This window comes from Passer montanus, unplaced genomic scaffold (assembly GCF_014805655.1).
Source record: "Passer montanus isolate IOZ18808 unplaced genomic scaffold, ASM1480565v1 scaffold39, whole genome shotgun sequence".
Taxonomy (NCBI): Eukaryota; Metazoa; Chordata; class Aves; order Passeriformes; family Passeridae; genus Passer; species Passer montanus.
In genome coordinates, this window is record NW_024368707.1 from 1,913,283 (window position 1) to 1,937,659 (window position 24,377).

The 24,377-nt window shown below is 47.3% G+C and overlaps 1 protein-coding gene across 3 annotated transcripts in view; it reads left to right on the forward strand.

Annotated features, from left to right (window-relative positions):
• The first annotated feature begins 1,649 nt into the window (after window positions 1–1,649).
• The window catches only part of BOC (BOC cell adhesion associated, oncogene regulated), a 54,537-nt gene continuing 31,809 nt past the window's right edge, over window positions 1,650–24,377 (forward strand). The window contains exons 1-3 of one of the 3 annotated variants that reach the window (XM_039718175.1): window positions 1,650–2,129; window positions 11,113–11,247; window positions 12,156–12,270. In XM_039718175.1, the coding sequence (XP_039574109.1) occupies window positions 11,228–11,247; window positions 12,156–12,270 (135 nt within the window). In that variant the 5' untranslated portion in view covers window positions 1,650–2,129; window positions 11,113–11,227. Of the gene's footprint in view, window positions 2,130–2,450; window positions 2,546–11,112; window positions 11,248–12,155; window positions 12,271–24,377 lie in introns of those variants that run through there. The other 2 variants (XM_039718174.1, XM_039718177.1) reach the window with 2 other exon arrangements.

The following is a 24,377-nucleotide window of genomic DNA, read 5'->3' on the forward strand; positions in this document are numbered from 1 at the left end:
CTTGTCCGGGGATGCCAAGGGGATGTGGCTGCACAAACCAGCACCCTGCTCTGTCCCAAGGCATTTCTTTTGGAAGGCAGATGAGAAGAACAGCATATGGAGGGCACTGCTGCATCCATCTATTCCCTCAGCCCCAGGGATAAATAGGGAATGTAATCCTGCAGGGTTGCAATCTTTCCTTTCATACTGTTTAACAAGCCCTGGGGCACTTCTTTGCACAAGGTAGCTCTAATTCTGCTCTCTCACTTTTTCTTCCCACCTCTGTAAGTCTAAGACTAGTGAGGGCTAATTCAGTTACTACTTTAATTTAGGAGAGTTTATGACTGCTTTAAATTAGGAAACCAGCGTTTTTCAGACAAGGCAGGTGCTAGAGGTCTTAGCACTTGTAAAAAATAGGCCACTTAGTGAGGTGTCTACATATGGATTTAGCACCTGAGGAGTGTGTTACTGACAATATAAGGAAAAAAACTTGGAAGCTTGGAAACAATTCTTTAAAAGATAATTAGAGAGCAAAGTTAACATTTCAGAGGAAGGAAGTTTATGTTCAACCTGGTAAATCTTTGTGTTCAACCTGATAAGATTACCCATTGAAATGAAAGTTGAAGAAGCCATCTTCACACATTCCCTTGGAACTCAAAAAATCCTACAGAAAAATCAGTTTTAATCTTTTCAGTAACCATGTAATAAACCAAGGAAGCAAGAACCCCAAATATAAATAGAAAAAAAAACAACATTAAATTCTTTGCATCATCCTTATGAGAAATGAGTAAAAGTAAACCAGGAAATCAGAACTCTCCTAATGTGCCACTAAGCAGAACTAACTTTGAAACCCAATGATGACATGATTAAAAACTTCCTCTTTCACCTTTTTCTTTGAAGACTGAAGGACTTCACATTTAGAAACTACAGATCACGTTTGTCATCTATGCTCTTCTGTACATGGCAAAAACATGAGAAACCTATCCTGACCTTTCAGTCACAGATTTGTTTCAAGATAATCTTTACTGAAGAGCCTTGAAAGGCCAAAGATTTCCCTTCACCTCCGGGTAAATTTAAGTTTTGGGGCATGAATTCACTCTTTGGTGCAGGGAGATGCAGTGAGGAGGAAGTGATGAGGTTTAATCTCAGGGAATGATGGCACTGCTTTTCATTAAAATTTTGTACCCGAGACACTTTCCACGAGAGCAAGCACCTGCTAGGAAGGGATGGCTGGAAGAAAAGACCTTTTCATCCTTTTGGTATTTATTACAACTGATGACCGCCGAGGATGGGGCGCCCGGGGGCCTCCGTGAGCCGCTGGTGCCGCTCCAGCGTGCGGGGCCAGCCCGGCACCCCCGCTCCCGGGGCCGGGCAGTCCTCGCCCCGCACCCGGGCCGGTGGGGCCGCCTCCCCCGCCCACCACAACCTTTTGGTCCCAACTCTGCCGCTTCCGCCGGCCCGGGAGCGCGGGGAGGCGGGGAGCGGCCCTGGGGGCCCGCGGCTCCCGGTTCGCGGTGCTGGGGGGACGGGGATGGTACGGGCAGGGGACGGGACTCGGCCACTGCCTGCCTTTGGGGAACGGGTTTTTCTTGGACTTTTCTCCCTTCTCTGGCTCCTCCTCTTCTTCCCTCCTCCTCCTCAGGGGGAGGGGAAGGAGGGAGGCTCTCGGGGCAGGAGTAGCCGGAGCAGGGAATTGTTTGGGAGTTCAGTCATCCAAAAGCAGTCTCCCGTATGGAGGGTCTGGCTTTCCGCATCCCGGCGCCTCTTCCCTCCTCCTCCTCCTCCTCCTTCTTCTCCTCCTCCTCCTCCTCCTCCTCCCGCCGCGCCTGAGCTCAGCGCGGCCCCCATCCCCAGCGCCAACCCGCAGAAAAAGCACAACCACCACCCTCAAACCAAGGGCCCCCTCACTTTCCCCTTCCCCGCAAAACAGGCTTTCCCCCCTCTTTTTATCTCTCTCTCTCTTTTTTTTTTCTTTTTTCTTTTTTTTTTTTTTTTCTCCTCTGTGTGTGTGTGCGTGTGTGTGTGTGTGTAGTGAATTCCCCGCAGATCCGGCCTGGAAGTTCCCAGCTCCTGGAGTTAAGCCTCTTTGTTGCCTCCCTTCGTTTGGGGCATCTTTGTGTTTCCCCCCGCCTGCTCCACTGGAGACCGCGGTGAGTGAAAGAGAAGGGGGCCCGGGCCTGGTGGCCCTGGCAAGGGGCTGGGAGGACGCACGGTGGTGGCGGGCGATGGGGGCGCAGGGATTTCGCCCCATCCATCTTCAGGCAGCGGCAGAGTTTGGGAAGTTGGTGTGGGGATGCGAGGAAGGGCGTCTGCCTAGGGATGTAGGAGATTTGACAAGGGAGCAGGGGAGACCCGCTGGTCCCCCTTCTTTTGGCAGAGGCAGGTGAGATGTGGGAGGCTCGGATGTTTCCCTCCAGCTCTTCCTCCTCGGCGCCTCGGCCAGAACTAATGGAGGGCCCAGGGCACGCACAGGCTCCGCGATGCTCCCAGACTCTCCTGGAACTTCCCCAGAAGCCTGGTCCACGAGCTTGCCCTGTCCTCACTGCCGGCTGGGCGAGGAGGCAAGGTGAGCAGTGAGGGAGAAGGAGAAGCTGTGCAAAGTAAGCCGCAGATCCATCCTCCATTGCTCCAACTCTTGTCAAAAGCTGCTGGGAGTTTACAGGCAAAGAGCCGCCTCTGGCATATGCGAAGGCATTTTGGTTTGTGCTCTGTGAAGGGGCTGCTGCTGCAGCAGAGAAAAGCAGGAGTGGGTAGTCTGTCTGTTAGTAGAATTTTTGTCCTCTTCTGTGACCGTAGAGTTTTTAACCCTGGTGCAAGGATAAGGAGTGATTTGGGTCACTCAATTTTCTGCCTGGCAGTGGGATGTTGTAGGATTTGTCCACACATGCCTCCCTGCTTGGACTGCAACTTTGGCAGATCTGTCTGCATGGTGCCTGTAAACAGAAAATGTGTTGGGGAGAAAGTGGGATGCTGAATTTGTAGCCGTGTCCAAACAAGACTTTTTCAAGTGCTCCAAAGATACTTACTGTGAAAAATAATAGACTTTAACCAATACCCTCGGCTGGCAGAAGGTACTTAATACAATGTTTGGGCATTTCCCCAACTGATTCTGGTACCCCAAGTGTTATTTCACTGGCATTGTGTGAAAGGCAGTTCACATCTATTAAAGATGGTCTTTTTTGTCCTTGCTTGTTTTAAAGAAACTCTCTTGACCTCTCTGTAGCATTATGTGAGTGGGATAACAGGAATCCATACATGCACTCAGCACCCTCATGTAATTCCCAGGATGTCTTAAATATTTTTCTTGGTGCCCAATTCTCCTAATTTCTACATTGCTACCATAGTGTCTTTTTGATATGTGCATTTGCAATCTGCCATTAAAATTTCTTTTCCCATGGGCTAAAAAACGACCATGGAAAATATTAGAAGAATGTGGGCGTTTTGTAAGTAGAATTTTATCTTTGTTTTCTTTTGAAACTAACTGACTTAGTGTGCCTGCGATTAAGAGGAGGGTTCCCCCATATTTATGCCTATGTACTTATATGGCTGACACTTTGAATTAATGGGTTGAATATTGAGGTTCATATCCTGGGGAAGGATTTCAGCAGAAACACATCATGGCTTTGCAGTGACAATTTGTTCTGTTTATTTAAGTGACCTAAAGAAATGAAGGTGAAATAAATTCCTATGCTGCTAGGAGTCATGTGGGGATTTTCTGAAGTAAGTAGGACATTTAGGAAGAGCTGTGAGCTTCCTGCTGGGTGCATGATATTCTCTTACAAGAAGTAAATGGAGTTTTGTTCCATGTCCTGTTCTTAATTCTCCCCTTCAGATACAGGGACTCATCCTGCATATACCAAGCAGTAAAAGTCCCAGTAGGTGTTTGCTGTGAGGGTTGAAGTCAGATACAGTGCAGTCCTCCCTGCTTCCTGCTGAGGAATGTGAGGCAGGTTCATCTGAGTGGTACACAGAGGTTCTGTGCAGCTGGGAAAGGCAAGGTCAGTTTTCTCCCACTCATACACACACACCCACAGGACCTTTATTTGAGAGATATCCCAGTACAAGAATCCACACATTTCTTCTCTGCTTGGCACAACGAAGAAGCATTGGAGCTGCACGATTCTGCATGTGTGTGCTCCAAACTAACATGTAAGTTGTATGAGTTCTGTGTATCCCTGCAGTCTGGAGAAAGCAGCTTTTCTGTGCCTTTTACTCACAGGATACAGAAGCACAGGGTGAGAGGTTCTTTGAGATTGTGAAGTGAAACCTAGTGTCTGGCATTTGCAGAGGTCTTTCCAGCCCTCAGAGTTTGAGACTCCTGGCTTGGAAGTTTGCTCCATGGAAGGACAAGTGAATCATTGCTCAGTCCACTTCACTGCTTGCAATTCTGCTTATGTCCTCAAAACTAACAGCAGACAGATCACTCCAAGTCTTCAGAACCAAACTGGCAGCCCTGCAATACCTAAATGATGCTGGTACAGCTCCTTCTGGCTCACTAGGGACAGCAGAATTGCCTCTTTCGAGCCAGCTGGAGCCTCCTGAAGAGCAAGAAGCATCACGGTGGGGCTATGAAGCAAGCAGCCTGCTTTGTCCCCATACTTCCCAATGCTATAGTGCCTTTCCTGAGTTAAAAAAAAGTTCCTTTTAGGGCAGACCTGAATTTTTGTAGTTTCTTGTGATTGTTAGTGAAACACTTGACTGAAATACCACCAGATCAACCTGCCAATGTTTCCTGGGCTATTCCTGAACCACATGCCCCTAGAAGCACAGAAACCTTGCAATCTGATAACAAGGAAAACATAGGAAAAAAAACCACAACTATTGCTTCTTCTACCTGGGCTGTGGGAGGGAACATGGGTGACAGGACAGGAACAGCTGGAAGCTTGTGTTGGAAGGTGGAGATGTCTTCAGCCCATGCACATGCCCTATTGCAAGCCTGAATTTTCTCCACAGCCCTCTGCCTTACTGTTCCCATGCAGAAATTGGAACTGCACCCTGTGTTGATGGGTTGAGCACGGGGGGCAGATACTACTGTCTGTGTTGACATAGACCTCACCTGTACCCACCCTCATGTCTCTCAGAGCAGAACTCAGGTGCACTGGGGAGAACTCTCTCTGTTGTGCTTGGCCTCCTCAGGACTGGCACAGGGCTGGAGAGGCACCTCTGTGCCTCCAAAATCACTCTTCCCAGGCAAAGGCAGGCTGTGTCCTAGTGCCCCACCTTGTCTGCCTCATGGAGCAGGGGAGCAATGACAGGGAAGAGTGTGTTGGGGACCATGCTCGTTGTTTTAGTCCAGGTTGGCCGGCAGGTGGGTTTTCAGAGACTTGAGCTCAGCTGGGCTCAGTTTAGTCACTCAGCCTGCGAGGTCTTGCAACAGCAGTAGGCAGAGGTAACTCCAGGTTAACAAAAATTCCTTTGGTGGTAAATAATGGTGGGTTGTTTGTTTTAATATCTGATGCCGAGTGTCTCAGAGACATGAGGCACAATTCTCTTGGACTTCTTTAATGTGCAGAGGTGACTTTGATATATTAATGCTGGCATGTTATACACCAAGGCTTGCAAATCTCTTGGTTTAAACCGTTACCTCCCGGGCTAAAAATTTGCAGTGTGAATTCTGCAAGTTAGGATGGGATATCCCGCAATGAAAAAGTTCTCTTGCAAAGTCTTCAGAGACTTCCTGTTTCTGGTTAGACTGAAAACATCCTGAGGGAAAAAACCTGCTGCTGTATGTTCTGGTGCTCCTGTGGTCAGTCTCTGTTTAAGAGGTTGTATGTATTCCAGTTCCTAGGCCACAAGAACAATTTAAGGTGAATAATGACTAAGGCCCTTATATGGAATAGGGGTGAATATCATCTTTCAGGTTTCTAAATGTACTTTGGGTAATTGTTCAATGCAAGGTATCACATGCATCTTTTTCTGTTTCCTAATGCTGGGTTTAGTTCCTCTTGGCTCCGAATCATACGACATCGTATCTGCTGCTTCATTGGCTGAACACAGTGCTTGAAGCCGGTTCTCTGGAAGGAATGCTTGCAGAAAGGGAAGCTTTCAAATTTGCTTTATATGCATATTTGTGCATAAGTCTTCTAAAATCTCTCCACAGAAGCATGTGCTCCAGCAACACAGCTGTCTGAGTGTCCATGGGAAGCTAAGACAAAAGGAGTATGGATGCAGTGGAAGCAAGTTGGCTGAAAAGCTCAGAAGGATATTTATTGCAGGGAAAAGAAGCCACTTGTTGCTTACACAGTCTCAGAGCTGCTGCAGGCAGTGCAGATCTTTCTGCTTAAACAGGGAGCAAGAGATCTCTGCCCCGAGGATGTTACATGCTCCTTTTATTAAAATGGCCTCTCTTCCCTGCAAAAGGACAAATGGGATGGGAGCCTGATGTGGTTGGTAGCAGAGCACCTGGACTGGGTGCCTGTGAAGGGCCCTGAGGGCTGCCATTGTGTGTTGTAGGAGCTCTTGAGTAAGACGCAGTGCCAATTTATTTTGGCTCTTATGGCATCGATGAAGAGAAATGTGCATCAGGGAGCGTGTGGGACGTGCTCGAGCTTCTTTGCCCTCCTTGAGGGCAGTGTGCCAGCACAGAGGTGAGAGCCAGACTTTTTCCTTGCTTTCTGCTCTGCTGCTCTTGAGGGGCTGCTGCCCTCTGTCCAGTCATCTTCCCTGGGCAGCCATTGGATGTGAGGATGGTGACTGTGCCTTGTGCCTGTGCAGAGTGTTGGAGGCTTGCTGGGCGCAGTCCACACCACACCACAGCATATTGCCCCTATGGAAACCCACCATTGTTGTCAAGTTTGCAGAGGTTTTGGCTGAGGTGTCTCTAGATGTTTGTGTGAAAGCCAGATGGTGTTTTGGAAAGTGATAATTTTTCATTAACTTCTGTGCCTGGCAAGCAGTAAATCTTTCACCCCAAGCCCTGCAGTGGCGATCCCATTTTAGCTCTCTTAGGTCCACTCTGGCAGAGGGATTAGGTAGCAGGTTGTACTTTAATGCACAGTCATAGACCCAGGGCCCTGCCTAATGCAGGGATGTGTTCACTGTCAGCGAGTTTGAACAAGCTAGTATATCTGAAGACTGTGCATCAGTCTGCATTCAGATATATATCCTTCTGCTGTTCTTTAAATCATGAGTGCAGGGGTAAAGGTAAAGATCCCTGTAAGAACTGTGTTGTCAGCTTTGAAATACCAGATTGAGGTTACTTTTAATTTTCTTTTTAGTTGACAGAAGGACAGGTTAGACAGAGCCCTGTGAATTAATGTGTTGAGTTTAGTGTGATTTAGAAAGCCTATGGTAATACAAACATACTGAGGTAGGCTTTGAGAAATACACCTCAAATGTGGATACATTGCCCTAGAATACAGCATTTATTTGCAAAATTCAGCTTCTTCTGGTAACGTCACTGTAATTTATCTTGGTACTTTTAGGGACAGCAGCCACCTTGCTTAGTGATGCCAGTGTTTTAGGGTGCAAGCTGGGATGTGAGAGCAGCTGTGTTTGATTCTCCTCTACACCACAGATTTCCCCACAAGTTGGGGCAAGTTGCTCTTTGCCCCAGCTCTCCACCTGCAAAACTAAATGGCACTTCCCTGCCTCCTTGTGGTGTTGAGGGTAGGTCTGCTGGAGATCAAGAGAGACCATAGATTTGCTGGCCCTCAAAAACCTCTTAGATGAGGACCACAGTTGGTTTCAGCAGAGAGTCTCCTGCGGCACTGACAGCCCAGTGGGTGGCTCCTGTGGTTGCCTCTGGGGATGTGTGCCCCTGCTTGCTGGGTGGATGGGGGCTCTGTAGGGGGTGCAGGATGCTTTTGGTTTGGAGGGCAGGCTGGTGTGCAGCTACAGCAAAGGCCCTGTCTGAGCATGACCCTTAGGGAGCCTGGAGTAGGTAGCAGCAGTGCAGCTGCAGCGAACTTCTGGCACCAGCCAGTGGTGGTACAGAGAGGCCATTGTAATCTTATGTGCTGTACAGTATACATCTCAACAGGCTAAGTGGCTCCAGGTTTGGTTGTTTTTCTTATTTTCCCCCTCCTCCTCTCCATCCCTTCAAATCTACTTTATGAAGTTCCTCCCCTTAAATTGAAAATTTGGCCTTATCTTCAAAGAAGCCCTTTAGTGCCAAGCTTTTAAAGGTGGGGAGGAGGCGAGAGCAAAAACATCACATCCATTAACAGCCCAGTTGCCAGAGAAAATGTTTTTTAAAACATAATCTGAAACCTTAGTGTTTGGGAGCCAAAGCCAAGATTGAATACAAGTATGGGCCTTGTCCCTAGAGAGTCACAGCACTGGGAGTATGCTGGCACAAAGACCATGGAGCGAGGATTCTTGTGCATGCACGCACACAAATAGACAATTATTTGGAAACCAATAGTGTTCTGAATGCTGAAGAAATTTAATCTAGTGCCTTCTGTCCCAGGTTGCTCCCTGAGCTGTAGCTGATGTGGAGAGCATTTTCATTGCTCCAGCGCTTCTGTGGATGGCAGTCCCCGCTGGAGCAGGAAGATTCCTGCTATTTATTTGCCATGGGTGGTAAAAAGGACTGTCTGGTCCAGCTTCTTTAGAGCCTGCTGCTGTCAGTGAGAGATTTCTTTGGGACCCCTGAATGGTGATGGGTATATGATTTTTGTGGTTTATTTCTCCAGAAGAAAGCTGCTTGTTTAGCAAACACAAACACTGTCAGATTGAAGGGTTGGGTTTGAGTTCCAGTGTCAGGGAATGTTGTCAGAAACATGCTGGGTGGGATATGTCAAAAACACCTGGGCAGACTTTGATGATGCAGTGGGGAGTCAATCAGACTTGTGCATTGAGACCAGCTCCCCCTCTTCACTTTTCAGTACAGGGTCATGCTTGGTGGGTTTATGAGATGGTCCCACTGTCACCAGTGTAACAGCTGCCCAGATTAGCCCTGACCATCTACTCCTGCATGGAAGTGGACCCTGTTTCTTAAGTGGCTATTCAGGCATATCCTGGCTTGCAAGCACTTGAAGTGCAGCTTCTAAGCCAAAGTCATCTGGGCAGAAAGAGAGCAAGATGGCCCCAGTTATCCAGTTGCAATGGGGTTTGAATCCAGTGAGGAACACCCCATTACTAACTTCTTCTGGGCATGGCTAGCCAGACCACAGCAGAGCTGTGGGACCCTTGCAGGAGGAGGGCTTGATATCTACTAGCTCTTGAGTCCCTCTGGGGACTTCCATACCCCTCAGCTGGCTAAGCAGGGTATCAGGCTTGTAGCTGTCGGGCATTTCTGCAGCTGGAGGCTTGTAGGGTGAGAGAAGCCTGTGAGAAGCTGGTGCATGAAGAGCTCCTCAGAGAGGAACACCAGGTGCTTTAGATGTGTCCATCATCACCTTTTGTCACTCCGACTTTATCCTTGGGGTGTCTGGGACTGGCCTGAAGGGAAAAGATGTCTGCTTTCCAGCAGATGAGGAGCTGAGCTCCTGTTTCCATGCCAGCTTGTGCCTGAACACCTTTGTAGTGCCATAGAGAAAGAGTCCAGGGCCACACAAGGACTGGTTGCCTTTAAGGACCTTGCTGCTCTGGGTGCCTGAGGTGCTGTAAATGTTGCAAGAGTAGTTCAGCTATTGTCACCCCAGCTCCAGATCCTGTCAGAAGTGGCTGCCCAGGCAGCAGAGAAGAGGAAGGTCTTGGGATCATGATCAACTATGCCAGATGACCATGCAGCCCATTAGTTTGATGATGGATGCTGAGAAAGGGCGGTCAGTACCCAGGTACAGAGTTGGAGCTGCTGGAGCCTGGGTGTGTTTGCTGACCCTAGTCACCTCTTGGCAGGGAGGTATGGAGCCAGTTTCAGGAAGCCTTCGGGAAGAGCGATCTGATTTACATGGCTACAGCAAGACAGGCCAGTTCTGTGTCTCACAGGACAGGAACCAGTCTACTCCAGCTCCCACTAGTGCTGGCTGTGCTTGCCTGGTGGGAAATGTGCAATACAGGCTGTGGGATCCTGCTGATGGCATCATGAAGCCTGTGGTCTTTTCTGGTAGGAAGGGGGTCTGCTACTTACATCATGTAGCAATTTAGGCAGGAACATAGTTACTGAATATACAATTGTCCTGTTTTTCTCACAATTGCCTGGGCTGCAGGTTTGGGGAGAAGGGACTAGGAGCACAAAGAGACCAACATTAAGAGCAAGTGGCAGGCTGTGTTTATCATTGAGGCCTGACCCTATAATCTCCCTGGGGATAGCTTTGGACATCCCTAACCTCTGAGCCACTTGAAAGAACCACCTTTAAAAGAATTTCCCAAACTAGTGACCAAGCAAACAAGTGCAAATTTCATCAGCCACAAAAATGTGAGTATAACCCAGTTTCAGCATAGTTTTAGTGCTGAGGATAAGTACAGGTTTCTTGACTCTCTGGATAAAGCCTGAGAAAGGCCTGCTTTGCCATCTTCCCCCATCACCATATTCCAAAACCTAAACTACTATTTATATTACAGTTGTGTCTACAAGTTTTAGCCAAGTTTGGGACACAGCTATGACAGATACCATGTTAACTTGTAGTGGGAGACTGTTCCCGTATTCCCATTCAAAACAGTGAGGTAAATGTGAAAGAGGAGATAGAGCATGGGACACATGTACCTTGGAGTGATTCTGCAGGTCAGGACTGCAGCTAAGTACAGACTCCACCGCGCCTGATAGTCAGTCTCATGTTCTATCGTCCCTGCTCAACAGAGGTCAAAGTCAAGTGTCAGTAAACATTGATTGAAAGTTGTCTGCCTTGAAGCTGAGAGTTGTCCTAGCAGAGCCTCATCTTCCTTAGCTTTCAGCTCACATCAGTGACTATGTATGCTCCAGTGAGTGATTTGTGAAAGGGGCACTTGGCACTGCAGGTGGTGTTGGTACCATCCTGCTGCTTTGCATGCCTTACATTTGGGCAGGCAGCAGGTCTTGTGGAGCTGGGGAGCTGCAGGTGGAGAGCAAGAGCTTGTGGCTGAAGGCAAAGGAAAGGAGCCAGTTAAGTCTTTAATTCTCTCCTGTCAGCCAGTTTTCAGTTGCAGCATCATGCTTTGAAAGGTAGCTGGAAGAGGAGAGTGCCAGTGTAATAAGAGTGTTTTGCTTGCAGCATGCAATCTCAAGCTAAACCGTACCATACATAAATACTGTGTGCCTTCTTTCCACAGGGGGTCTGGGACTGTGCTTCTCTTGCTCTGGAGGCATTGCTTTGCAGTGCACAAGCCAAGAATAAGCTCTAACAGATGCTGCTCAGGCCAAGTCCATGGCTTGTATTCTGCCCACATGCAAGAGGAGATGTTCAGGTCAGCAAAGAGATACCTTATGCTGTAAGGAGGTTCAGGAGCAGTAGATAGGGACAGCAGGGTTACAAAGAGCTGCTCTTCCTGAGCACAACATACAGGGGTACCTGAATGCTAATCTGACCCCTGCAGGCACAGGCAGCCCAGTAGGGAGCAGCTCTGTGGACACCAGTGGTAGGACATGAGCAAAATTTGGCTTGATGCATCAACTGGGAACTATCTCTCAAAGAGGACAGGATTGCTTCAGTGAAACCTGAGCAGGTTCTTTCCTCCCTCCTTTCCTGTCTGACTTAGAGCACTGTTTGGGGGAGTGGGTGGGGATTCAGGTGCATCATCTTCTGATATCTATTTGCAAAAAGCTGCAGGCAAACTGTCTTGAGGGCTGCTCATGGCCATGCCCTTCTGTGTCTGAGTAACAGCTTGAACTGCAGTCAGAGGGTTTTTGCTCAGAGGAATGCTTTGAAACATACTGTTTTTAATGGCACTGTGTTGCCAGGGGCTCTTTGTGTCTAAGTAAAAGCATGACTCTTTGCTCTCTCTGCAGGAAGAGGACCCTATCTGTAGTAGGACCTCCATTTGGCAAGTGTTTTGATCTGCTCTCTGCAAGCTAAATAACTGAATTATTGAGGAGATCTCAGATGAGGTGTTTGTGCCCTTGCAGTCAGTGCCTTGGGAGTGGAAGAGTGATGGGAGATGTCAGACAGCGGCACAGTTCTGGTTTTCCTCTTCTCTGTTGATCCCAGGTCACTCTCTGTGCCTGAAAGACTGCGAAGAGGCCCTAACATAGCTGCTGCCTTCACTGCTGTCCTGCTGAATTAGACGGGGCATGGGATGGAAAAGGGATTAAAAATGGGTTTGTGCCACCCATCCCTCCTCATGCTTACCATGAATAATCTCTTCCTCTCTCCAAGCACACAGTCCCCTTTCAGTTTTGCCTCAGACCTCACAGTGAGAAGAGAGAACAGGATTGGAGCTGAGGATTCTAGTGTGGCCCTGTTCCCTGCGTGCATGCTGCCTCCCAAAGAGGTAGGTGCCTCTGCCAGGTCCTTGCACCCCCTTTTCTCCCTGTTTTCTGTCTTTAATTTCCCCTTCTCTTCCTGAGGTCCCAGTGTTGCCAGCAGCAGTTGCTGGGGCTGAGAAAGGCTTGTTGGGCGATATCCTGGGTACCCCTGCCCTTACTTGTTTTGGGGAAGTCTGATAAGGAACAACTAGGGGTGCCTCCCCAGGCGCCAGCCCACTGCTGCAGAGATGCTCCCAGCCCTCGCTGACCTGAGGCAAGCGCAGCACGCTGCGTGTCAGAGCGGGTCTGGGAGCCTTTGCCCGGGCACAGTGGCTGCCTGCAGACACAGGCAGGGCTGCTGCCTCCCCACAGGTTATTACAGAGAAATGCCGTCCTCAAAGTGAGATCCATGTCTCTCCTTCCCTTCTTTCCCCTCAGCTGGTGGATTGGAGCTCAAAGGTTCAAAGGCAATTGAAGTCCCCACCAGCATTTCTGATCTCACATCGTTTTGCAGGCTAGGAGGGTTTTATGCTGACCTGTCTCCTTACAGGCAGCCCAGGGAAGCAGCGGACATGGCATGTGCTGAGGTGCCAGCATCTGCAAGGGGAATGTAGGAACCAGGCCAAAAAGGATCAAAAGCTGTTAATGAGCCACAGATGGTCAGCTTTATCTTGGAGCCTGGTGATTTGGGCTTCTAGAGTTTTCTGCTGAAAAACTATGTGAGTAAAAGCTGGTAGCAGGCAAGAGCTGGGAAGGAAGACCCTAAAATAAAGATCCTTATACATATATGGGGGACGTCAAGAGATCATCTGTGCGAGAGGCTCATTGTGTCTTTTTCTGAAGGTCTCCTTAACTACTTGAACTACTTGTGCGCTGCAAAAAAAGGACTAGTTTTCCATGGAAGAATTTTGTAGTCAATAGGTAAGACCAGCAGAGGTTTTTCTGTGGCTGTTACAGAGGAGGATCTCCAGAGGCTTTGCTTGAGTACAGAGCCCCAAAGGCTGCGATAGATGTTTTCCACTCTTGCGCAGGGCAGGATGCTCCCAACAGATGTTTGTTATCGGCAGAGTAAAGCAGAGAAACAGAAAAACTTCAGCTGGCAAGAAATGCAGAGGGAAATTGTAATTGTTTCCCTGTTGTGCTTGCAGAGAGAATTCTTGAAGCTGCTTTCTGTCCTATTTTAACATTTTATGTTTATATAGCTTATCTATTTTGTGAGGAACTATTAAATCCTGCAGCACATTGTGGATGTGGTTATATGAAAACAGCTTGTTTTACCCATCCCAGGGCAGATTGTGCCGCACAACTGGATCTAAAACAATGGAGCAGCATTTTCACAAAAGTGAGTGCTCTTCTTCCCGAAAGAGCTTATTATATTTTCCAAGTTAAGAAATGGTGAATGATTTCCCTAATGGTAATTCTGAGATTGTATTTCCCTTAGATAGGTGAGTTTTCACAGTTGCTAGAGGGAGAGGAAAGACCTTGTTCCTTCCCACTTCTAATGCTGCACTTGTTTAGCAAGTTACAGTATTTAATGTAATTTGGAGGGTAGGTACTGCCTGAGCTGATCTACAGATGGCTTGAACGGTGTAAGGTTTTTCTGGGGGTATTTAGTGCTGTGGGACAGATGAGATTTCCCTTCTCAAAGAAGGCACTAACAGTCCCTGTAAGCAATTAGAGATAAATGTCCTTGAGGCAGAGGATGACTTTTGCAAAGCACCTGAGTTCTTAAAGGAGTCTCTGTACAATAAGGAATCTCATACTCCTTAAGTTCCTTTACTGGACAATAATATAAGGATTTTTGGAAAATCCAAAGAGTTCTAGATTTATACTTCCTGGTAGACAACCAAATGTCAGGGGTTTGCTGTGTCCTCCCAGAACACTGCTGGATGAGTCTTTGGAGAAGGCCATCTAATATTTTCTGTGAAACATTTGCTAAAACCTCTCAAGCAAAGGTGATTTCTGCATTGAAAAGACGTTCTAAAATGATAAAGCAATTCACAACACACTGCTTCTTAGTCTTTTGCAGCAGAAGTCAAGTTAGACTTCTTCAATTATATTAGTAGCATATTAGACTTAGGTTTTTAAAATGTCTTAGGCTGAACAGAATGCGTTGATAGATGGAAGAATAGATTAGAATCTCCTGTTGTCAACCCCAAAGCCCAGGAGCTGGTGTCAGTGTTTATTCTTGGTCTTTTTACTGCTTACAGTTTTCTCCAAAAATGACTAAACATATAAAACAAGGATTGGGTTTGGGGTTTGAGGTTTCTTTTTTTTTCCTTCCCCTGTTCTAGGCCAGACTCTGACCACAGTCATGTATTTGTTTTTTTTCCTCTCTTACTTCCAAATGCAGTCACATAACAATAGCCTGGAAAAAAAGTACTGGAAATTATTTGTTCATGAATTTATTTCCTTTTTTGGGCTACAAGGAGTGGGTTAGCATTTGGGTAAGGAGGCTGGGAGTTCCAAGCCATCTCTTTCAGGATTGAAGAGGGTTTAAATGGGAACCATCCTGTTAAAATGAGAAGTACTGTAGAAAGGCAGCCTTTCCGGAGCAAGCATTTCCATGGCTCCGTGTGCAGAGCCTCATGCTTGGGGCACCTCTTCTCAGCTGAACTTTATTTGCTATTTATGTAATAGCAGCATCTTGTACAGACACTACTAAACAGGCTTTGTCTGCCACAGGCAGGCAGGGACCGACTGGAAGAGAACTGCTCCTCCTGTCTTGGGCTTCTTCAGAAGTGGGTGATTGTTTGCTTTCTTTAACAGTCTGCTAATATGAGGTAGTGGGTGGTGTTGTCTTTTTTATTTATTTTACAAATGGTGATTTTGACTCTTGTCCTCAGCTGTAGAAACTGCTTTCTAAACCAAGCTAGCTAGGATGGAAGCATTGTAGCGGGATGATCTGTGAAAGAGGAAAGCCTATCAGAGACATTAGATTCCCAGCTGATTATGTTCTGTCATCTCTCTCCTGAAGAGCAGGAAAAGAAATGTTTTGCAGACAGGGTTAGGAAATACATTTTTAATGTCTGGATCTGTGGGTCTTAGCAGATGACACCTCTGATTGCAAGGAAAATTAAAAATCACCAGGTTGGACAACAATGAATATGTGACTGCTGTGCTGGTCATGAGGGTGGTTGTTAAAGTATCAAACAGTACACGTAGTGAAATCTTTATATTTTATTGAAATTTCAATGGATTTGGTCCTTACAGGAGACAAAGCAGAAGCAAATGGAGCTTATGCATACTGGAGAAGGAGCATAATCTGATAAAGGCTAGACCAGTCAGTAAAGTTTTCAGATCGCAGGAAATTTCCTCAAAGTATATATTTATTTATGGCTCTGCTGAAAAATTTTCAACCAGATGTGTTTAAAAATATAACAGTAATGAGATACTTAAAAAAGGAGTTAATCTCTCCCTCTCTTTGACATGCTGCAGAGCACCAGCTGTAGCACAAGCAAGCCCTGGGGAACCCAAGTGGCCTGGCCATGCAGCCTGCAAGCCAAAGTCACACCTTAGGAAGCCAAACCCTGGAGGGAAGCACTGGCCTGTGGCAGGTTATGGGGATGGTGACCATTTGGCCGTCCTCCAGGGACAGCAAGTTTAGCCTTTGCAGCTCTTGAGCTCCCCAAATCTCCCCAGTTCTCTTAGATCCCAGTCGCTTGTTCTCAGGGCAGCAAGACCCAGTTTTGTCTGAAGTACTGGGAGGCCTTGAACTGTCTCTGACACCCCCGATGGGGAAATGCTGGAATGAGGAGGAAGGGAAACCAAGGGCTTTTGTACTGAAGGAACAAAAAACATGCTCTACATGTCCCTGTTACAGACTACAAACCAGACTAGGTTTTTTGTTTTGCTTTTAAATGCTTCTTTATCCAATGCAGGTTTTTTAAATTATTTTTTCTGTCTTTTTTTTTTTATTATTTTTTCTGTCTGTCTTTTTGGGAGACAGAACCATTTGGGACTCTTCATTTGGCCCATCCAGCCTCTCCACAAAGCATGCACAAGCCATCTTATCCAGGTTCATTTCCTCTAGGATTCCCTATGTCTTTGCAATGGCCAAACCTTTGTGTTTGATATTATGGTGGAAATGGCAGGCCAGCTGTGCTGTGTCCTCCAGTCCTCTGCCAGCAGGGCTCAGTGCTGGGTGCAGGAACTCTGTGAGAGCTACAGCTGTGAGAGTTGTAAAAAATGTGTGTGGTGACGGGCAGAAATTGTTTTTAGGAAGCAAATGCCTCCTTCTCCTCCAATGATGATGATGGTGTGGCACATGGGAGACTTGAAAGTCAAAGCATGTTAATTTTGGTCCCAGGTGGAGGATTGTGTGGAGAAGTCTTGTCTCCTCTGTGTCTGCTGGTTTCAGCTTCAAGATGCATATCACAGCAGAAAAATCTCCTCTCCCCTGTTTCCTTTTTCCACCACTGGCAGGTAATCAAGATTTGGTTTTAATGACTTCCCTCTACTCTCTCTGTTTCCTCTCCCCCTGTCCCACACATGCCTTTTTTATATTTTTTAATGCATTTCTTTTTGGCAGAAGTTGAAACGCAAGAAGCGTTTGGACCAAGATGAAAACAGTGGAGGAGAATGTTGGGCAGTGCAGTGCTTTGTTCTGAGTTCAGGGGGACGCGAGGAAGGGACAGGATATCATTTCCCAGATGGGGACCCTGCCAAAGATGTTCTTGCTTCAGAAAGCAATGAGTGATTTTTGAGGCTGTACCAGGTTTAACTCTTTGTTCACCCGCTTCTGCCATCCAGGGAAACAGCAAAGGCCTGGACCAAAAGTGAGATGTTGTTGTGCTATGTGGCCCAGGTGATGTGAATGGTCTCAAACCAAAGTCCGCTGTTGTGACTAAATGCTGTCACTGGTCTGAGGTGCTGGTTCCTCTGTTGGAAACCCTAAGGAGTGGATGCGCAGTCTGCACTTGTTTATGAGTGAGGGTCCAGCACCAGTGTGATTGTGGTTGAACAAATGAGATCAGCATGTTCCTTACAGGGGTTAGGACTGCTGTGCTACCTCCTGCCCTGCCAGCAGCACGTGATCGGATTTGGAATGGTGCTGAGCTCTGCTTCAGCTGTTCCCATTGCAGGACGGGGAGCACTTTTGCCTTGTGATGTTGGGGAAACACCTTGTCCTGTGACCAGAGGAGCCCTGCACTGCTGGGACTGTAGCAGCAGCAGGCCCCAGGTAGCTTGTGGCTGTGCTGGGAACCACTGGCTGGTCATCGCACTGGTTCCTCCTGTCTGTTTTGAGCCAGTCTCCCATGTGAGAAAATTGCAAGTTTGGAGGGTATGGAGGGCAGAAAACCTCTGCAGGCATGTATTTACTGCCATGTTTATAGCTCCTTGGGCTTTAAATATTGCATCATGTGTGTAGGCTGCTGATTTAACTGCCCAAAGGCTGTTGCACAGTAGCAAATTGAGGGTGAGGATACAGGAGGGGAGCAGAGAAGGGAAAGTTAAAGTAACTCTGCCTCTTCATTAATATCTCTTCCAGGTTATAAATACTTGGAGCACTTATGTCAGGACTCTAGAGGAGGTCATTTATCTCCTGATGAAAAAAACCTCAAGGGTTTTTGTCTGTGGTACTGGACTGTTTCTTAGTATGGAGGTTCAGCCTTTTAAATCTGGATAGGTTTCTCCTGTGGAAGGCCACCGCTTCCATCAGAGTTGGAGTGAACCAATGCTGTGTATGTAAAATGCATCAAGTCCCTTTGTGTCAACTCAGTCACTATCTACCACAACTAAACCTTCAAGCCTGTTTTTCTTTAGAACCAGCAGCCTCTCTGGGTCCTTTAATCTCTCATGGTCCTTCTCTAGCTAGGAGGATGACAGCTTTCTTACCCCTTCCCCCCACTCCCCGTGAACCTCCTGCACATAAATGCAGTCTAGGTACAAAGGTGTGAGTAATTTTGGGCTGCAGAACCACAAACTTCCTCTTTCCAGCACCTTTGTAGCATGAGAGTTTTTGATCACTTGTGCAGAAAGCAGCTGGCCACAAACATGCCAAGGAATTGTTATACCAAGCACTACTGTGGGTGCATTCATGGCCAGTGACCAACAGAGAAGTGATGCATCCCGTGCTGGCCTTGAAACATGCCCTGTGTCTCTTACATTTCTTTCAGACAGCCAAGAGAGGTCTGATCTATAGGAAATTAGGCACCCTTTCCAGCAGTCTTGTGACCCATGGGAGGGAAGCCCTGACTGATGGATAGGCACTGTGGTGGGAAGCAGAGACCAATGCTTCCCCTCGCTTGCCCAGTGCCACTAGGCACCCTTGGCTTCCAGGCTGGGATCAGCTGATTTGCCCTCAGATCTTGGCCTTGGTCTCTGGCTCCTCATAAGCACAGTAAATACCACTGCAGGCTTTAGGTGAAGTGGGACTAAAATGCATGGTACCAGAGCTGTTGGGTATTGCTCGCTATGGACTTTTGTCTTTATTTCACATGCCCAGGTGGTTGCATGTGTGTGGTGCAAGAAGATGTCCATTGAGCCACACAGATGTACTCATGCCTGCCCAGTTCTGCAAATCCTATTCTAGATGAAAACATCTTGAAGGTGTGAATTGCTCATTGTTTGTCCAAACTGGTGGTGGGTCTTCCTGCAGTAGTTCATCTCCTTGGCTTCACTAGTGCCTGCCAATGGGCTCAGTTGGCCTGTGACTGCTGATCAGGGGGTATTTGCACGTGGTGCCACATTGGCTCTTCTGCTTCTCCTCCTCTGTTTATTTAGCTCTTGGCAGCTGCATGTTTGAATGTTTGCTTCACAAACACTTTCCCTGAAGTCTCTGATTACAGAAAGTTTAGTCTGACAAACCCCAATGAATTATCCTGTTCTCTGTTGTCAGTGGTATCTCTCTGTTTCCCTTAACCACAATATTTTGTGTGCAGTGCAAATTCATATTTTCTCTTTGTTGCAATCAGCATGCCCCTCCCTGGGTTCACTTACCGAGGCAGTATTCCCAAGATGCTGACATCTGTATTTTACTAATCCAAAAATCCTGGGGCTACCAGGAAGCAGTACAGATAATAACACTGCATACCTGTCTAGCACCTTTCATATGAGAATCTGAAATTGTCTGACTCATGCTCATCTCATTACTGCTTGTACCAGCTGGAGTTTTCTGTTCCTGTTTTTGCAGCCTGGAAAGCTGAGACATGGGGTAGCGGTATATTTTGTCCAATAGAGGAGGCAATTCCAGAAATGTAGTATCATAACCTCCAACACTATGAGTTTCTATCCCTCTCTGTCTTGCTAATTTGCCTCCAAAAGGGAAAGAGATAAGAGTAGGATGGTTGGTTTTGAGCAGTGCTTTATTTGCAGTGATCCATGGCTTCATTTGGTGTTTCAGTAAATTCCACCAAAAAACAAAAAAGCAATTGCAACATTTCTTCAAGGTAGTTACCTTCCTTAGCTGTAATCAGGAGTCCATAATGCTGTTCTCAGGAAGAACACTATCCAGATACTGTGTCTTGTTGTCAGCTTGATGGTTTGGAGTGACGCTGAGGGACAAGTGTTCACTAGTAAGGACTACCCTAGGCTGGCCTAGGGTAAAGTCCTTACTGTGCATCAGGGATGGTAATAAGACTTGTGAAAACAAGTCTGCAGGTGTCTGGGTGGTCAGACCGGGCTGTTCTTCCATCCAGCTGCTGGCCTGTTTTGGACAGGCTCCAAGACCAGGTAGGACACTGCTGCTTTTCTTTCAGCCTTCAAACACAGCTGAGCACCTTCCAAGCAAACCTGGCTGCTTTATGGTTTTGGGTGGAAACCACAAGCAAACCATGTCAAATCACTGGAGTCTGCCCCAAACCAGGCAGAGTGCATACATTTCTATTTCATTTTGCTTGGAGATGATTGGGAGAGGGAGGAAAACCTGCATGGATCCAGTGTTGATGTAAGGGCATAGGTGATCTATTCCTAAAGCCTTCCAGTGCCATTCCCATGGCTAGACCAGACGGATGAAGGCAGAATAATAAATAATACCCGAGTTAACATCTCCTGGGAGCTTGGTTTTAATAGGAGGGATATTTTGTCTGAAAGCCTTCCAGAAAGAGACACTTGGGAGAGGGATTAATGTAAATGTGGACCTTCAGCATATGTAATCTCAGCCGAGGTGATGGGGCAGTTGGGTCAGGGTTTCCTGTGCTGTGGGGCCCTGGACCATAATGTGCATGGGAAATAGAAACCCTAAGAAAGAAAGAAAGAATGGGGGAGAATGGCATGCCTCGGGGGGTAAAAGTGCATTTATTTTTCACGTGTTGCATCAGAACACACTAATTTTTGCCCAGGAGTGAGAGCAAGCACATGCAAAAACAGTCCACCTTGCTGGGAAAGGGGTGGGGAAGTGTGATGCCAAATAGCTCAGGAAATATGGCTGTAGGACTGTGCCCCCTCCACATCCACGCAGGGCACAAGGCCCAGCAGCGGGCATGTGCCGGTGTTTTGTAAGGAGGAGTCACACTGTCCTCTTCAGCCCAGGGCACCCCCGCCTCCCCAGTCTGTCCCCCTTCTCCCATTCCTTCTTCTTCCATGTGCTTTTATTCATTCTGCAAACAGCGTATGCCAAATCCAACTTCACAGCTGGCTCTGCTCCACGTGTTTGTTTTCTGTGCCTGCGCGGCGCTCGCCAGCTCTGCTTGCGCCACGGCTCAGACGTGGAGGCGGCAGGGGGGAGAGCAGGGCTGGTGGGGAGGGAAACGGGAGCAGGCTGCTGCTTGCCAAGCCCTTATTTGTTTAAAGCTTAAGCCTGTTTGAGAGAGCCTTTTTGGAGTGAGGGGTAAGTGGCAGGGGTGGGATGCGGGGGAATGGAGAAAGTAAACTGTGTGTCAAGGAAAGCAAACTTTACAACTGGAATTGCTGCTGGTGCTTGTTGTGTGAAAGGCCTGGAGAGGGGCCTTCGGTTCTGAGCTCGTGCTTCGAGCATGGGTTCGAGTGTGAACGGGCAGCAGCGACTAGTGGGGAGCTGGCGGCGGCTCTGTGCCATGCCCAGTCCTCATGGGCACTGCTGCTGCTGTTGACAAGCCTGGCTGTGGCACTGCCAGTGTGTCCTAGGAGCTGGCTGGAGCACAGGCAGGTGAGTCTTCCTTCCCAGGCTCTGAGACAGCAGCATTTTGCCATCCTTTTGTTATGGAGCATCCCCTTGTCAAAACTTATGGCGACCCTGCCCATCTGTCTGTGCAGGGCAACCTGAGGTCTTGCTTCATCTCCTGCCACTTTTGGCTTACTGTCCTCAAGGGACCATCATTTTTGGAAAGGCTGTTTATTGTTGTGGTGATAAATGGGGCAAATCACATGCAAACACAACCTTTAAAAAAGCCTAAACAATGCAATCCTCTCTTCTTCATCTCTGGGAAGAGGGGAAATCTGTCACCCATCCTGAGACCCCATTGTGAGTGTGTCCCCCATGATTTTTCACCTCAGGGTGGGCCCCATGAGGTTTTGGAGCAGCGTGGCAGCTGCTGATCATGGCACAAAGTAGGGCTCTGGCTCAGCCCATCTGGGTTCTGGCACTCAGCACTAATCCCCTCACTCCACCTTAGGCATTTGGCACAAGCCAGAGCATTTTCTATGGACAGTCATTTCTGTCCCTTTGTTTTCCTAGCCTTGAGCTTCCTCTTGTGTTTTTTGGAGTAGTGACATGTCTTCCAGGGGAAATCTGTCCCAGCAGAGAGTTCTAGAGGCTTCTGACCTGCTCCCATAACGAAAATTATTATTAGTGAAAAGCAATTTAGTGACAGCTATGGAGAGTAAAAACTCCCATTTATTCTCAAATTTATGAAAGAAAAAAAATCCCCAACTTTTAAATACCATCTATAAAAGACAAGAAAAATGGGCTTGTGCCCTTTTGCATCCCAGCAACAAGTCATTGCTGAAAGAAGTGCAAACTAGAAGGCAATTTCTCTTTATGGTGGTGATGGGGATGTCTCTAAAGCCAGTCATCTGGGGATTAAACTTTGTATTGACGTTACTGGCAAGTACTTTGTCCTGTCTCTTTTGTATGCTCTTCTGGATTTTGATGTCAACTGTGTTAAACTAGCCTTGTGCTTGTTAATGCAGTTTCTGGGCCTGCTCCCATTGAAGTCATGGCAAAGATCAGGCTAATTTTGGTGGCAGTAGAATCAAGTCCTCTGTTATAATCCAGAGGATGTGTTGTTTTTGCAGGTATTTCTCCTGTGCCACTGGCTTAGGTTTATAAGCTTGGTCAGTTTTTTACTGCAGCAGTTGTAGGCACCCTTGCTCTTCAAGTACATACTGGAAGAAGGTTCAGAGCTGTGGAAAGCTACCAAAGTCTTTGCTCTGCCAACAGGAAAATTTCACCATAGCAGCTTCCCCCAAGGAAGGCTTAACACTGTCACTGGCAGTTTCTATGGACTTTTCTGATTTGTGGTTTGGGTTTTTTTTATTCGTGTATTTGTTTCACTCTATTACTGTTTCTAATTGGACATGGACAAGATTTTTCTATTGTTCCTAGACAAAAATTATTTGGACTTTTTTTCTTTCTTTTTTTTTTTAGTTTGGTACTTAAAGGTATCCCATATTTAAGCATATGAAGATGTGGGCTGCTCTTAAAAAGTGTCCATAGCTGCTGTGTCTGGCTTGTGATCTACTCTGTGAACAAGAGCTTCTGAGTCTCATTTTGCAGGTGGCCATAGCTGACAGACACTGAAATATGCTTGCTCTCTGAGCACTCCTGCTATGCTCCATGCAGATGCTGGCTGGTGGGGTTTGTCCACCACTCCTCTGTGCTTTGGTTCATGTTATACAGAGAGAGGAGTGTTTCAGCTGGTGGTTACCAGCATGAATGGATGCTGGTATATATATTGTCTGTCCTGTTGCAAGTTTGACACCATCACGTGACAGAAACAATAAAATGGAGATGGGTCTTTTCAGGGCAGCTCCATGTCACACCTTTGCCATGGTTTGTGGTCTTCCTTCCCATTCTTCACTGCTCTGGCAGCAGAGAGGCCGTAGGTAGCCTAGGGTTTGGGGTTTTTTAGCGTTGCTGCGTCATCAGTGGCAAAATGGTTGTTCTAGTCAACATCTTGATGTCCTGTAGTCAGGGAGTGAGAGTTGGCTGTGTGTGTTCCCCAAGAGCTGCTGGGGATGCAATGCAGAGTGAAAACAGCTTTGGATAAGAGCATCCTGAAAGGAGTGCAAACTAGAAGGCAGTTTTTCTTTATGGTGATGATGGGGATGTCTCTAAATGTCCATTTTTGGACATTTAGGTGTCCATTTTTCCATGGATTTCTCCATGGAAAAATGCTGTTTCACTGAGATCGGGGCATGCTGTGGAAGTCTTAAGCTTTTGTCTCAAAGCAGCAAGGAGTTTCTGGTAGAGAGCAGGTGTGGTTTTCCTGCTATTCTGAGCAGGCCACATTTAAATTAAGTGGAACAGTGTCAGCTGGGGAGAGAGAACTACTTGAGAGGTGATGGTGTGAGGTGACAGCCCCTGCTCAGAAGAAAACAGGAAAAGGACTTGAGCCTGGATACACATGTGGCAGGTGAGCTGTGGCATTGCCATGTCCTTGCCCTGACGCAGTGGGACAAATGCAACGTAAGGAAGTCTGCCAAAATCCCAACTCCTCTATTTCTTCTCTCTTGACCCTGTCATCTGAATTTAATTTTCCTGCTTTTTCTTTTCTGTCACCTTTATTCCACACTTCCGTTTAGTATCTCTGAGGGGTTTTGCCCAGCATCGCTTCCCCTACATCTGCCAGGCCTGCCTTCTCTCTGACCTCTCCCTAACCCAAGAGGCAATTAGAATCTCAGCATCAGATTTCAAGGTTTGGGGTTTTTTTGTTTGCAAAGGATGAGAAGGGAAGAACAAAAGCAGTGCCCTGAGTAACGTAAACTACCCACAAGCACATCTGTGCCTGTGTGATGACAGTTCCTGGTGGGAACTGCCCATTGTTCCCTGCACCCTGCTCCACTGCTGCTGCTGACTGGGAGGGAACAACCTGAGGCCTGGCCTATGTTCATGTAGGATTCAGAGTGGTGGAGCCCAGACCAAAGCCAGCTGCATCAGCTGGCACTCGCCATCCATCCTGTGGGTCCCATTGCATCAGTTGCCAGAAAGAGCCATTCCTGTGGCTTTTCTTGCCCAGACAGACATTCTCACTTATTCCCAGCTCTCTCTTAT